Source organism: Corvus cornix, chromosome 13 (assembly GCF_000738735.6).
Source record: "Corvus cornix cornix isolate S_Up_H32 chromosome 13, ASM73873v5, whole genome shotgun sequence".
NCBI classification, from domain to species: Eukaryota; Metazoa; Chordata; class Aves; order Passeriformes; family Corvidae; genus Corvus; species Corvus cornix.
Genome location: NC_046343.1, coordinates 3,010,356 through 3,023,730, shown reverse-complemented (window position 1 = coordinate 3,023,730; position 13,375 = coordinate 3,010,356). Strand labels below are relative to the sequence as shown.

Genomic DNA, 13,375 nt, shown 5'->3' with positions numbered 1-13,375 from the left:
CCCAAGGTGAAGTCCAGGTGAAGCTGAACCCAGGAGGAAGGGTGGGTAACAGGGCTTGGGTAGAAAGGTTTCAGTGTATTGCAAATTCTGCATCTTGTAAACAAAACATCAGTCACTGCACGGTTCCGCCTCTCCCCGCTTCAAGCCTGAACACATAAATCAATTTCTCTTCAATGTTAATGAATATTATTCTACTCACTTGCTCCTTGATCTATGAAACACTCATTGTCTTCCTTCATAAAATATGTTTCCTGCACACCAAGCATTTTTCCCTATAATGGTCCTGCTCATTAATATAAGGAACAATATTTTATCTGTTTCCATATATTGAAAATCTGGGACCAGGCTTTCAATGAAAGCTTTGGAAAATGTGTGAACAGGAAGTAGGGGTTACTAAGAAGAGAAACTACAAAACTTATAAGCATTGATTGAGGACGAAGTTTCAGGAAGTCACGATAGTCATGACAGGGCAATCCTAGGAGTAACATCATCCACCTCAGACGGTTCTACCAAAAGATCCTGTTTGTTTCTCAAACATTCACCGGAGTTCATTTTAAAATTAGTCCAATACAGCAGTAAAAACCAGTACAGTTTCCTTGGGAGATCACAGACAACTTAGCACCATACTCAAAATATTTTACCCTTTCTGTAGCTGAAGGAATTTAAAATACCAGGAGGTGTAAAAAGTGACCATGTCCATTTTAAGCTGGGTCTAACTACTCATAGTCACTGCTGTGAGGATCTCATCCATTCCACAGAGTTCCATCAGCACCACTGTTTTCTTGTCACACACATTAGGAACCAGAAAACAATCATACAGCAGAACAGGGAAAAAAGCTAAAAGCCACGTTAGTTTATTATTCATTTCAAAATACAGGAGATTACAAAGATTCTGGAAGAGAGGGAACATTTGTCAGTGCCACCCTGAGCCTTCCAGCACAGCTCTTTCAATCTGCCTCTGTTCCCCCTCAAACAGGACTGCCAGGGCTGCAATAAATCTCACACATTCCCAGCACGGAGGGATCTTGTCATGACCTCTGGGAGATGACACAAATCAGATTTCTTCACAGCCCAGCCCAGCAACATCCACAGCTCAGCTGAGCCCCTCGGGTGAGACACAAACGTGGGGTCCAAATTTAGAGAAAGAAGAAGAGATCCTCTCTTAATCTGCTTCACATATTCAGCACAAGAGACACGATAAAAGAGGTGCCACAGTCACTGGGAGGTCAAAGCACTCAGCATTTTCCAGGAGGTATTCACCCTCCCTGGATCAAGCCATATTCTTTTTTATCTCGGGGGCCTCCAAACTTTTCTCCCAACAAAATGAAACTGCAGCTACACACATTAATTTTCCTTAGGCTGAAGCTTTCAAATGTGAATTTTTCTGCCTCAGACGAGAGGGTCCTGATGCTGTCACTAACGAGTGAGAAACTTCCTGTGAATATTTATTAAAAATCCACTCTGGCTGTAATATACTTCAATAAAACTTGCTCTTTTCCTCCTAAAGTAAAACTGCACTTAAGCCATGGATTCTCCTGCTGCTTCAGTTTGCTGGAAAGCCCATGATGTGAAACCCATCCATGGCTGGTTTGGTTTTTATGCAAATTCCAACCATCACAGTTATACAAGTGCTTATGCAATGAAAATAAACATAATACACAAACCTGCCCATGTATGTCACTGAGAATTATTTACAAGAGCTATAAATCAAAGTTCTGTTCTGCTTTATATTTAAGGGCCTACTGCACAGGCAAAATGTCATATATGCCCAAAATTTGCTTTCAGTCACTTCCCTCTCCCAAAGAAAAAGAAAACTACAATTCAACTGCCTGCTGAAGGCTATTCCTTAGTCAGAGTCCATGCAAAATTGTATTAGAAGCTTTGAAGTTAAAACATGCACATTGACTACCAGGGAGGGCCCTAAAGACAAAGACATTTACTGGATGTAAATGTTCAGTGAAGATAAAGGTCACCTTCTACATTCCCAAAATCAAACCATGTTGGAAACTCCACCGCCTGCTCTCAAGTTTTGCTTCAGAGCTGAAATCTTTTCATGGAAGGAATCAGCAGTGAAATATTATTAACCTTGGTGATTGATTATGTTGTAATGGCCAAGTTACGATAACCTCAGAGGCCATGGGACTGCAGAGCCTCAGTTGGTGGGACACAGGAATCTAATTCATCCCAGCTCCAGAGCAGATGAGGCATGAGCAGAAGAGCTGCTGGGCAAGCCAAGCCTCCAGCCTGCAGGAAATGAGGTCTTATCTGAATTGGTGGCTTTGGGCCAAATCAAGCAGGAAACAAACCCTTTTGAAAATGCCCACAAACTGGAAATTCCCAGAAAGGTCACTTCAGAAACATCAAAACACTTCCAAAACACAACTCCCAAGTTCTCAAGGCTGCAGCTGATCGGTGACATCGTCTCTGGCAGCAGCAGCAGCAGCATCTGCACACAGCAGCTCCACACAGTAGCTGTGGGAGCTCCTGAAGCTCCCTGGCTCCTGTGCAGCCTGGATGCTGAGGACACCTGGGGAAGGCTGCCCAGAGCCACAGCTCCACAGCAGGGAGTGCAGGAGCTCCGGCAGTCCAGCTTCAGCCAAGCCTCTCAGTGCTTCCAGACATGGAAATCACTGTGGAGTTCAGGCTCCCAGCACTTCCCTCCTTCCAGCTTTACAGCCACTGGAAGTCGTAGCCCAAGGCCACCAGCTGGAGTTTTGAGCTCCCAAGCCCTGTACAGAGAACTCCAAGGCAGAGTTGCCTGGGTCGAGCTGCTCCAGGAACCAGGCAAGAACTCCCCGAATGGGATAACTTCAACCAAAACATGCCAGGATGTTCTATTTCCAGCTAAACTTTGACCCATCAATCTCCAGCTAGCATGGAATAGTGATACAAACCCCAAAGGCTTTTACTCTCCACTGCTTACCTTCAGCCAAAGTCATTTGCATTTATGACACACAGGGAAAAGAGCTTATCCAGACCAGCTTTTGGATCATGAGACAAGTGTCTGACACCATTATTAACAGATAACAGAAGTTCAGCAGCAATGCCTTTGGCTACTCTGCATGCCCTGGCTGCTCCCTCCCACCTCTGTACCACAAGGAACCTCCTCAGATCTCTTGGCAGCTGTTCACAGAGTTGAGACAAAGAAATGTCAAACTTCTAGAATAAGCTGGAGTTTGTGTTCTGTGTAGAAAGGTAAATTATGCGCTGAGAACAAGGCAAAGCAAAGACAAAGTGTGACCTCTGTATTTGCACATCTGCTTCAGTTCACACTCCAAGGGAGATTTGTTATTAAAAACTTCAGGTAACTGATCTGCATTTTGAAGAATGTGAAGGAACAGCAGTGCTGCCCAGGAGCCACAGCAGGACAGTGTGACACTTGCTCTTGGTTCTGCAGTGATGATTGAGGACTTCAGAGCAGAATCAGTTCTTTTCTGAGTCTCTCCTCTGTGATCCAGCGCCCTGAGGGTCCCTTATTTACTTCTCACTCCTTTTAACAAGGAGGGTTTCAATAAATATTTTCATGTTTATCCAACCCTTTTTCTCCTTGTTGAGCACGTTACTTACTTGGAACATGCAAGATATTTCAATGCAGCACTACAACTACTTTTCTTTTGCAGTTGGTACTTAAATGATCACATGAATTAAAAAAAGAATGCACGGAGGTCTGGGTGGATGAGGATGGTGGTCTGGTTTGCAGAGCTTGAGCTGGGTTCTTCTCCAGGCCCTTTTTTCAGCAGTTTAACTGCTCTGATAACCCTTGTTCCCAACTGTACCTTTGAAATCTGGTCACTACAGCAGAAAGCTGAAATTTATCACCCAAAAAGTCAAAAATTGAATGTGAATTCGCATTTTTCCCCACTGCAACAGCTGTTCTGACCCAAAGTGATTTGAAATGTAAGAGCCTTTTCAAAGTACTGCCAAATGAAAGTTCTTGGTCAGTAGATTCCAACCAATTAATTATCTCATCATCACCACACAGACCCTTTAGACTGAAGGATGCACATAGGGATGATTTAGTGCCACACTTATCTTTTATAATTTCTTTTAAAACAGTCATACAGACAGAGGTCTGTATTTATCCAAAGAATCTTAATGTCTTGGCTAAAATTCATTCAGAGCTTTAGGTTAATGCACCTCATCTATCCTGTTAAAGCAGCAATTATGCATCTGGAAGAAAAGTGTTTCCAGGGCCCCTGAAGTCTGTGCCAGTAAAGTACCAACTGCAGCTGCAGTTTACAAGAAAAGAAACATTAGAGTAACAACTCTACAATTTACAAACCAGGATTATAAACTAAATAACTCCCCATGCAAACATTTCATTGATAGAACTGTGGGGACAGGGAGATAGTCTCGTTTAGTCAAAAAACCCCCAAACCCCCCAAAATCCCACGTGTGACTCTAAACGTGTTCGGAAAATACCAAAGAACTATGACATTTTTGCTCTGCCAGAAAAATGATCATGTCTTGATTGAATACTTTGCCTTCTCATTTCCTTTTCCAAGCTGAAATGTCAACTATTTTAAGTAAAATCCGAATATTACTCAACCACAAACCAGAAGAGAACCTTGACGCCGCAGCTGTCCCTGAAAAGGCACTTTCCAGTTCCCCACTTGCAGTTCTACTATGAAGAAAACAGAGATGAAACCTTTCCAAATGCTTTGCTGCTTAATGACACAATCACCAGCATGTTATTAAAGCTCAACACTCTGACACTGCAGTCATTATATCTGCAAACACCAAGGCATTATGCCAGGAGAAAACAATCTTTTTATTGAAAGCAAGGACGCCTCACTGTGACAGGTGAATGTTTTACTCCAAGATGAACATAACTATTTTTATGCAGTTTTCATGTTCCATTTACACAATTTGCTGGCTTAAAAGGCTTTAACAGTCAATCAAGAGTTCAAGTATTAAGCTGCATAACAGAAGAAAATTATATTGTGTTATTGAAGTCAGGTAGATAAACAACGCCTCGTGATTGTGATGGTACCATTATGAGCCTCAGGATGAACGGGGAGAGAGAAAACATTCACCTGGTTTCATATTCAAAATACTTGCTGAGATTCATGTAGAAATGGATGAAAGAACAGAGGGGGTTATTGTGTAATACTTTAATATCATAAAGTCAAATTTATTCAAATCAGGAAGAAAGGAAAGTGAGGGTTTATTTCTTGTTGAGGAGCTCTGCCTTTCTGAATTTGTGTTTATTATCCTGACAAGCTACAAAAATAAAAGATATAAATACAGAGACAACACTAAATGTGTATCTCTTCTTTTGCAAGCAAACTGTCACAATATTATGCTTATTAAAAAGCTTTCTGAAACTAATAGCTCAGTAAAACACCAGCCTTAATGGCTTGAGATAAATATCTTGCAACAGAGCTGTTTAAGCCACTGTAAAAACAAACCTCTTAAACAGCAGAAGCACAAACACCAAGCAAACAACAGAGAACCTGTGTTCCCTGAAGTCACTTTGCAATCTTGCACTGACTCCAGGAAGAACTAGATCAAAATAAAAGCTTTCACTACTTTTTTATTTCCATTGGGGCTGAATATTCCTTTCTTTTCCTGCTACACCCAGCCAAAGATGAACTCGTCCTAGAGAAAAAAAGTGATAAAAGTGAGTTGGTACGTTCCCATTAATATAAAATAAAAATCTGTATCAAGTGGGACAAATAAAGACTGTTCAGATTCTTCAGATTGTACTCTCGACCATCGTGGAAGGATTTAGATCAAGAAGAAGGCAAAATCCACCTCCCTTTGCCTTGGCAAAGGGCAGAGCCCTCCCTGTGAGGATGGAGCTGTTCTGGTCCCCAAACATCACTGAAATCTTGAAAATATTTGAGCTCAATGTCAGTAATACTTTAGAATATAACTGGCACTTATTATAATAACATTAAACAAGATCAGTGCGTGTTTTTAATATTATTAATTTGCTTATTTTAGCTTTTTCTTTGGCCTTTAATGGACTGCCTACATACCCTGTCCAGGTATGCCCCATTCTGTGACCTCTGGATCCTGTCAGAGCCTGCAGGAGAACATCAGGTGGAGGAAAATCATCATTTGCAGTCACATGGAATCTAATCTTAATTGCAACATTCCAAGGAGTAAATAGGTAGCATTAAAATTCAAGTAGACTTTTGTTCTCTCAAAAAGACTATTTATAGAGGCAATAAAATGCAGCATTAATTTTCTGGCTTTAGTAATCTAGGGAAAAAAAGAAGATAAAAATGAACCCAGTTTATTCAGACTTGTTGATCCATATCTAAATATGTGCTAGAATTATTCCATTTGCTTCTTGATTAATGAAAAACTCAGATCAATAGGAGACTTGTGCTAGATTTGATGTTGTGCAAAGTCTGCTAATTAGAAAGAAGGTATTAGAATTGATGGTTTTCACTGAAATAGGGCTTAATAGGAGATTCTCAATTAAAGCTCCTGAGAAATGGGGTAAAATTACAATTAAGGCTAGAGTAAGAGGCGAGGGGGAGGGATTGGTTGGTTGGTGAGGTTTTTTAAGTCACTGGAAGTTATATATAAAGAAAATGCTCTTTCTCTAAAAAGAAATGAGTGGCTGAAAAGGGGACAGGCCCTGTCCATAGATCCAAGGTTAAACAGCACATTGTGTGCCCATAACAGGAAAGCAGCCATTATGGTAAGATGGCAAATCCACCCAGGAAATCATATATAAGCAGAATTTTGGGGGGAGGTTTCTTAAAATAACTTGAAATCTAATAATCTATTAAAGATTTCTCCTCCTTTTTTCTTGACACTTGTTCTCCTTTCTCTTGAAATCAAGCAAATATAAATCCAGAAAGATTTTTTTTTTTTTAAATTCACTGTCCTACACATCCATGGATATATGTGTGTCTTAAACATAGATATATATCCAACATATACATTAATAGCTGTGCACAAACACTTCTGCAATGATCTCAGCTGTGGGAGAAAGCACATGGAACAGTTTCCATGGGAGGAGAGATTTATTAGATTGGAACTTCTTAGCACAGAAATGTCACAGAGGCCAATGGAACCTCGACTGATATAAAGAATATGAACAGCACATAATGGATAATTAATGTCATGTCATAATTCCAGAATTAATCAGGAATTGGGTTTGAAGCCAACGGAAGAAGTGTTTTTCCACACAATGCAGAGTATTTGCACAATAATTGCGGAATAAGTTGTTGAAGCACACTGTGGAATTTCTTCTCCTATTCAATAACATCCACTGGGGTAGAGATTTCTGTTCTGAACCAGAATTGCACTTCTTTTGTTCTCATGAAGAAAAATTTTGTGGGAGTGTTTTCTTGTTACATATGTGGAAATCTAATCCAACATTTTACAGAATAAGACACTAGCAGGAGTGGTCCTACACATTGGGATACACCCTAACATGCCCCCATGTGGAAAACATCCAGCAGCAGCAAAGCAAGCAAAGAAAAAGTGCTGTGGGTGAACATGGCATTTTTTACTTGCCTGGTAGCTTTTCATGGATTAGTATATTCTTTTTCCTAGTAATTCATCCAACTGTGAGGCCAGAAATTCCAATTCCACTTGTAAGCATACACTGTATTATCTTAAATTGTGCAGCAGCTACAATGCCTCTAATTGAAATTGGCTGAATGCAGAGCACCAGTTTTAATTCCCAAGTCATTTTCCAGTAATGAAAGAGCTGCATTCAGGGCACAGAGTGAGAACATGTTTGATGGTTTTGTTAAATTGTGTTACAGCAACCTTTGGGGAGCATCTAATTTATTTATTGTCTGTATGAAATCAACCACTATTTTCCTACGTGAAAAAATAAATTATTATTCATACAAATACCGCCTCAGACCCATCTGTGAATAAGTTTAATTACGTATTTCACATGTTCAGAAAATCTTGCAGATGATTTATGTGCATGTCTTTAATGTCAGGCTGCAGCAAACACTTCCACTGTCCTTCCTGAAAACTAATACATACAAGAGTCTCCATGAAACAAAAGGGTATTTTCCAAAAAAGCTGGAAGTGCCTAAAATATGGAATGAATTCCATTTGTGATTTGTAACACCTACTACCCAAAACAAACAGCTGAATGGACCTTAAACCTTGGGATCTTCACTTGTATTGATAATGTGTTTTCTCTAGTAAAATAAAATCAGTTCATTTCCTACCTGCTTCATTAAACTGGCTGCAGCTCAACAGGCGACTTCTGAACCTTTCATTTTCCTCAAGCATTTTTGAAATCACTCTCCAGACCTTGTGCCAAACTTTGGACTGAAAGATGAAATGTGAAGCATATAAAGAGTTTGCATTAAAACATCCATAGGGCAGAACTTTAAATTCCCCACAATGACTATGAAGTCCAGATGGGTTTTTTTGTTGAGGACTGGGAGGGAAGAGAAGAAGGGATATATATATATATATATGTATGGGATGTATGGAAGAATCACCTCTATTTAAAAGTCAGAAACAAAACTTCCTCCATGATTTTTCTCATGAGGTCTCCCCTCCTTTCTTGCCTGGAACTCTTGTGCTTATCCAGGACTTGAGAAGTGCCCTTCTAGATAAGCAGAGCTTATGAAAACGTGTGTAGAGCCATTAAGCTCTCTTCAAAGTCATCCAAAATGGGGGGAAAAAATAAGATTGCTTATTTTTCCAGGAACAAAAACTTACCCATGTGGTCCCTCAGCAGCAGCATAACTCAGGCCCCAAACTCAGATTCCAGAATAGCAACAGTGTTGCCCTTTTCCATATCAAATCCATATTAATCTGTTTTATAGATGTTGAAAACCTTTACTTTAGAGGCATAAAGCTCTGTCTGTAGTGGGCATGTTTCAGACTTGTACATTGAAAAGATTAAATTGGAATTGTGGACAAAAGCATTCAGTCAAAGGTGGCCTAACAAACAGAAATGGCTATTGACATGCTGATGTTTGGACTTTTGCTGGACCTTATCTGAGAAACTTGCTTAAATCTAAACACAATTCCTTTCTTGAGGACATTTATTGCTAAAACATAATATATATTCCTCATTGTTTTTGAAGACTATTCAATGCACCAGGAGAGCCGTATTCCGGGATGTTATTAGCTGTTCCTCTGCAGTTGGTAGCATTTTGCTGTTTTTAAATCAAATATCTATGACATAACTCTGTTCTAGTCTAGCTGATTACTTGTACTTCACACATTACAGAATCTCATAATGAGTAACTGCTTAATAAATGTCCCTCTTAAAATTTCAAGCCTTTGTCGAACTACTGAACAGGAACAGAAACATGTTTGTGAAGCAGAAAGTAATTCTGCATTGCTACAAGGATGGTGTTAATAGCTCAGATTCCTGCCTTCGCTTATTTGCAACCCATGGGATTTCTTTGTTTAAAACATGAGAGGAAGAGGAGCTGCAGAGCTTTCTCCTGCTGGGTTTCACCCAGCAAGGTGTGCTGCACCCTGGCCCCAATCCAGCAAAGCATTTCAGTACAGGCTTTAAGTCAACAGCATACTCTCATTTTTCAAGGTAAGCACACACTTAAGTGCTTTATTGAATAAGAGCCAGAATTTTAAAGCCTCCAGAGAGGGAAGATAATACCTTTTTTTCTTTTCTGTAAGTAAGGTTTTCAGTAACAGGCTACCAATTCCATCTTTTAATCTGCTTCATGCTCTCACACACAGAGAACAAGCAGCCTTCTCAAATGCCAAGGCAGCTAATTGAGCTCCCACACTTCATACCTTTTTCTTCTTTCGTTTAATGACTTTATCAACGTTTCTTGAAGGGATGGGAAAGTCAAAGGTGTCAGTCTTAGCCTCTTGTGGGCCACCTAGAAAGAGTTTAAAAAGCTTTTTTTGAGTATTTACAATACATTCCTAAGGAAGCTGTAGATCACTGGCGCAGGTTGCCCAGAGAAGCTGTGGGGGCCCTGTCCCTGGAAGTGTCCAAGACAGGTTGGATGGAGTTCTGAGCAGCCAGGTCTAGTGGAAGATGTCCCTAGGAAGGAAGTGGAACTGGATGATCTCTAAGGTCCCTCCCAACCCAAACCATTCTATGATTCCAGAGGGATCTTTATTTCTGGTCCCAGCAGATTATAGGATGTCAATCCTTACATCCTGCAGATTGTCCCCTTCTTTACTCCATTATAACCCTGGGGCAAGTGGATGTCTCTCAAATGCCACAAAACAGATTTCAAAATTGCACAGCACCCCCACATTAAGATAACAGGCTTCTGGGAGCTTTTAATTTCCTCTTTTTCCCAGAACTGGACACAGCACTCGAGGCGTGACCTCACCAGTGCCCAGAACAGGGGAAGAATCACCCCCCTCCCCGCCCCCGGTTCCTGCTGGCCCTGCTATTCCTGGTACATACAATTAAGACAATACTTGAGCCACCTCCAGCCCCTAGAGGGCCCGACACAAGGGGGTTCTCCCGGGGTCTCACGTACCGGGGGTGCGGCTGCCGGGTCTCCCCTCGCCGCCGCTCCCCGCCCGCCTCCCGCCGCCGCCCGGCTCACGGCTGGGCCCGGCCCGCGGCTCCGGAACGGCCCTCGGGGCCCCAGCCCGACCCGGGGGGCTCTGCCCGGGGCTCTGCCGGCAGCCCCGGCCCAGGCGGATCACGGAGCCGCAGCGGTGCGAGCCGAAGGTGTTCACGTACACGAGCGGCACGGGCGGGAGGGCGCGGCGGCCGCGCTCCAGCTGCGGCGGGGCCGCGGGCATAAGGGGAACCGGGGCTGCGGGCTGTGAGGGGAGCCAGGGAGAGAGACTTAGTGAGGGCAGCCGAGGGTCGGTGAGGGGAACGGGGGTGAGGGGAACCGCGGGTTGAGAGGAGCCGGAGCTGAGGGGTCAGCGAGGAGAGCCGGGGCTGAGGGACGGTGAGGGGAACCGGGGGTGAGGCTTAGTGAGGAGAGCCCAGGGTTGTGAGGGCAGCCGGGGCTGAGGCGGCAGCCAGGGGAGCCGGAGGTCGGTGAGGGGGGCCGGGGCTGAGGGACTGATGTCCCCCTGCCTCTGGGCCAGCGCTAAGGTTTAGCACACAGTGCTGCTGCCCGAAGCCATGTTTCATGGAAATTATTGATCTATTTGTAACACTGATAAGCGGACACCGGGCTGAAGGTTGTTTGATGTCTTGTTTGTCTCTACAGAGGAACCGGCAACACCTCTTTGGTGCAGGTGCTGCTGCAGTGCCTGCACTGATACAAGGAATTCCTCTCCAAACAGTGCACCTGCTCCAGCCACTTGCTGAACAGTAATGAAACATCAAATACCTTTCTGTCCTTCAGGCAGCAGCAGCAGTGTGACCCCGACAGGATGCCCAGTGTGGTCAGTCCAGCCCATGCAGGTGCTCGACATGTCCCACTGCAGCCATGGGTTTGTTGGATATGGACACTGACAACTGGAGTTCTCACTGAAGAGCTCAAGTCATGGAATTATAGAATGGTTTGGGTTGGAAGAGACCTTAAACACCATCCAGTCCCACCCTGTGCCAGGGGCAGGGACACCTTCCACTATCCCAGGTTGCTCCAAGCCCCGTCCAGCCTGGCCTTGGACACTGCCAGGGATCCAGGGGCAGCCACAGCTTCTCTGGGCACCCTGTGACAGGGCTTCCCCACACTCACAGGGAATAATTGACATCAAGTCCCACTGATGTTTTCTTTGTCACTAGAATACTGCTCTGGATTATTTCCCAGAGTTCAGCACACTTTTCAAAGGATTGCAAACTAGAAAGAATAAATTCTCTGAAAATACCATTTTTTTTTCTCCTAATTGTTTCAGCAGCACTGGCAGCATGAATGGTGCTGCCCTTAGGAATGGATCCAAAGAGATCACGAAGCAAACCGTGGTCATTCCCCAGGCTTTGAAGAGGCTGAGGGTCCCTGTGTGTGTCCAGGAGAAGGGAATGGAGCTGGGGAAGGAGATGCAGCGGCTGAGGGAGCTCAGGGGGCTCAGCCTGGAGCAAAGGAGGCTCAGGGGGGACCTTGTGGCTCTGCACAACTCCCTGACAGGAGGGAGCAGCCGGGTGGGCGTCCAGGACAAGAGGAAATGGACTCAGGCTGGGTCAGGGGAGGCTCAGGCTGGACATCAGCAGGAATTTCCCCATGGAAAGGGAGCTCAGGCCTTGGCAGGGGCTGCCCAGGGAGGTTTGGAGTGCCCATCCCTGGAGGTGCCCAAGGAAGGGCTGGAGGCGGCACTCAGTGCTCTGGGCTGGGGACAAGGTGGGGACGGGGCCCAGGTGGGACTCGGCGATCCTGGAGCTCTTTCCCCCCTCAGCCGTTCCCGCTCCCGGGTCGCGGCCGCTGCAGTGCGGGCGGGCCCCGCCAGGTGGCGGCCGCTCCCGCGGAACCGGCGCTGCCCCGGTGCCGCCGCTCCGGGCCGGGAGCGATGCCGGCCTGCCAAGCATCCCTGGATTCCCAGCTATTGTACACACTGTCGGGAAAAGGCATGCCGCGTATGTAGCTGCAAACGAGGAAAAACAACTCGCAGAGGCACAGCCTGACAGCTCGCCAGAGTAATTTGTTGTTTCCCACTTATAAAAGGGCATCGCCTGCAGGCTCCAAGGGGTACGGACTAAAAAGGAGGTTGTAGATTTAGCACAACCACTGAGTTAGGAGCCTTGAGATCAACTGTGACCTCAATTATCAACTCTGACCTCCTATATCAGGGAAAGGTTCTTCCCCCAGAGGGTGCTGGGGCACTGCCCAGGCTCCCCAGGGATGCCCCAAATCTGCCAGAGCTCCAGGAGCATTTGGACAATGCTCTCAGGGATGCACAGGGTGGGATTTTGGGGCTGTGCAGGGTGAGGAGTTGGACTGGAAGACCCTTGTGGGTCCCTTCCGCTCAGGATTTTCTCTAATTCCACAATTCTCAACTCCACTCCTTCACAAACCCAAACTCCCTCCTTTGTCAAAACCTGTACTAACCAACCGGCCCAGAGAGGCAGCAGCCAGTGAGTCCATTTTGGGATATTAAACCCAAAAACTTCATTAAAAACTGGTCCTGGCCTACAAACTTCCCCCATTCCATCCATCACAAAGCCCTGGTAAAGAAATCCCTCTTTTAGCTGCAATGCAGCCCACACCACAACCCCCCAGTGAATGCTCACACACAAACCTAAAGAGCCCCGTGTTCATTCCATGACTGTCTCTGCATTGTGCAGGAACACTCGCTGCTGTATCTGCCAGGGCAGGAGCTGCCTGTGCCAGCTGGCAGCTGCTTCCTTCCTGCGGCCTCCTCAGGGCACCACGGCTGCCAAGGCAGTGGTTTCTCAGCACCTGTACTCATGGAAATGCTTCTACCCTGCTAATGCAAACACACAGACCTCTCATGGGGCACATTTTGTCCACTTTTCCCAACAACACATTGCCAACACTTTGATCTCAAATGCAAATTCAGTTCAGATCCTTTTTAG

At 44.7% G+C, this 13,375-nt stretch overlaps 1 protein-coding gene across 1 annotated transcript; it reads right to left on the bottom strand.

The window, feature by feature from the left end:
- Positions 1-832: 832 nt before the first annotated feature.
- C13H5orf47 (chromosome 13 C5orf47 homolog) lies at positions 833-11,011 on the bottom strand. Its single transcript, XM_039559332.1, has 5 exons — positions 10,419-11,011; positions 9,712-9,800; positions 8,160-8,262; positions 5,985-6,031; positions 833-5,601 (listed from the first exon to the last, which is right to left on the bottom strand). The coding sequence occupies exons 1-5, from the start codon at positions 10,687-10,689 to the stop codon at positions 5,575-5,577; spliced, it is 537 nt and encodes a 178-aa protein (XP_039415266.1). The 5' UTR covers positions 10,690-11,011; the 3' UTR covers positions 833-5,574.
- Between the last annotated feature and the right edge of the window lie 2,364 nt (positions 11,012-13,375).

Coding starts and splice junctions, on each gene's coding strand:
- C13H5orf47 (XM_039559332.1), bottom strand. CDS start 10,689: ATGCCCGCGGCCCCGCCGCAGCTGGAGCGCGGCCGCCGCGCCCTCCCG. Junction 8,263..9,711: donor TTAAACGAAAGAAGAAAAAG/GTATGAAGTGTG, acceptor TTCATCTTTCAG/TCCAAAGTTTGGCACAAGGT. Junction 6,032..8,159: donor CAGCCAGTTTAATGAAGCAG/GTAGGAAATGAA, acceptor GTTCTCCTGCAG/GCTCTGACAGGATCCAGAGG.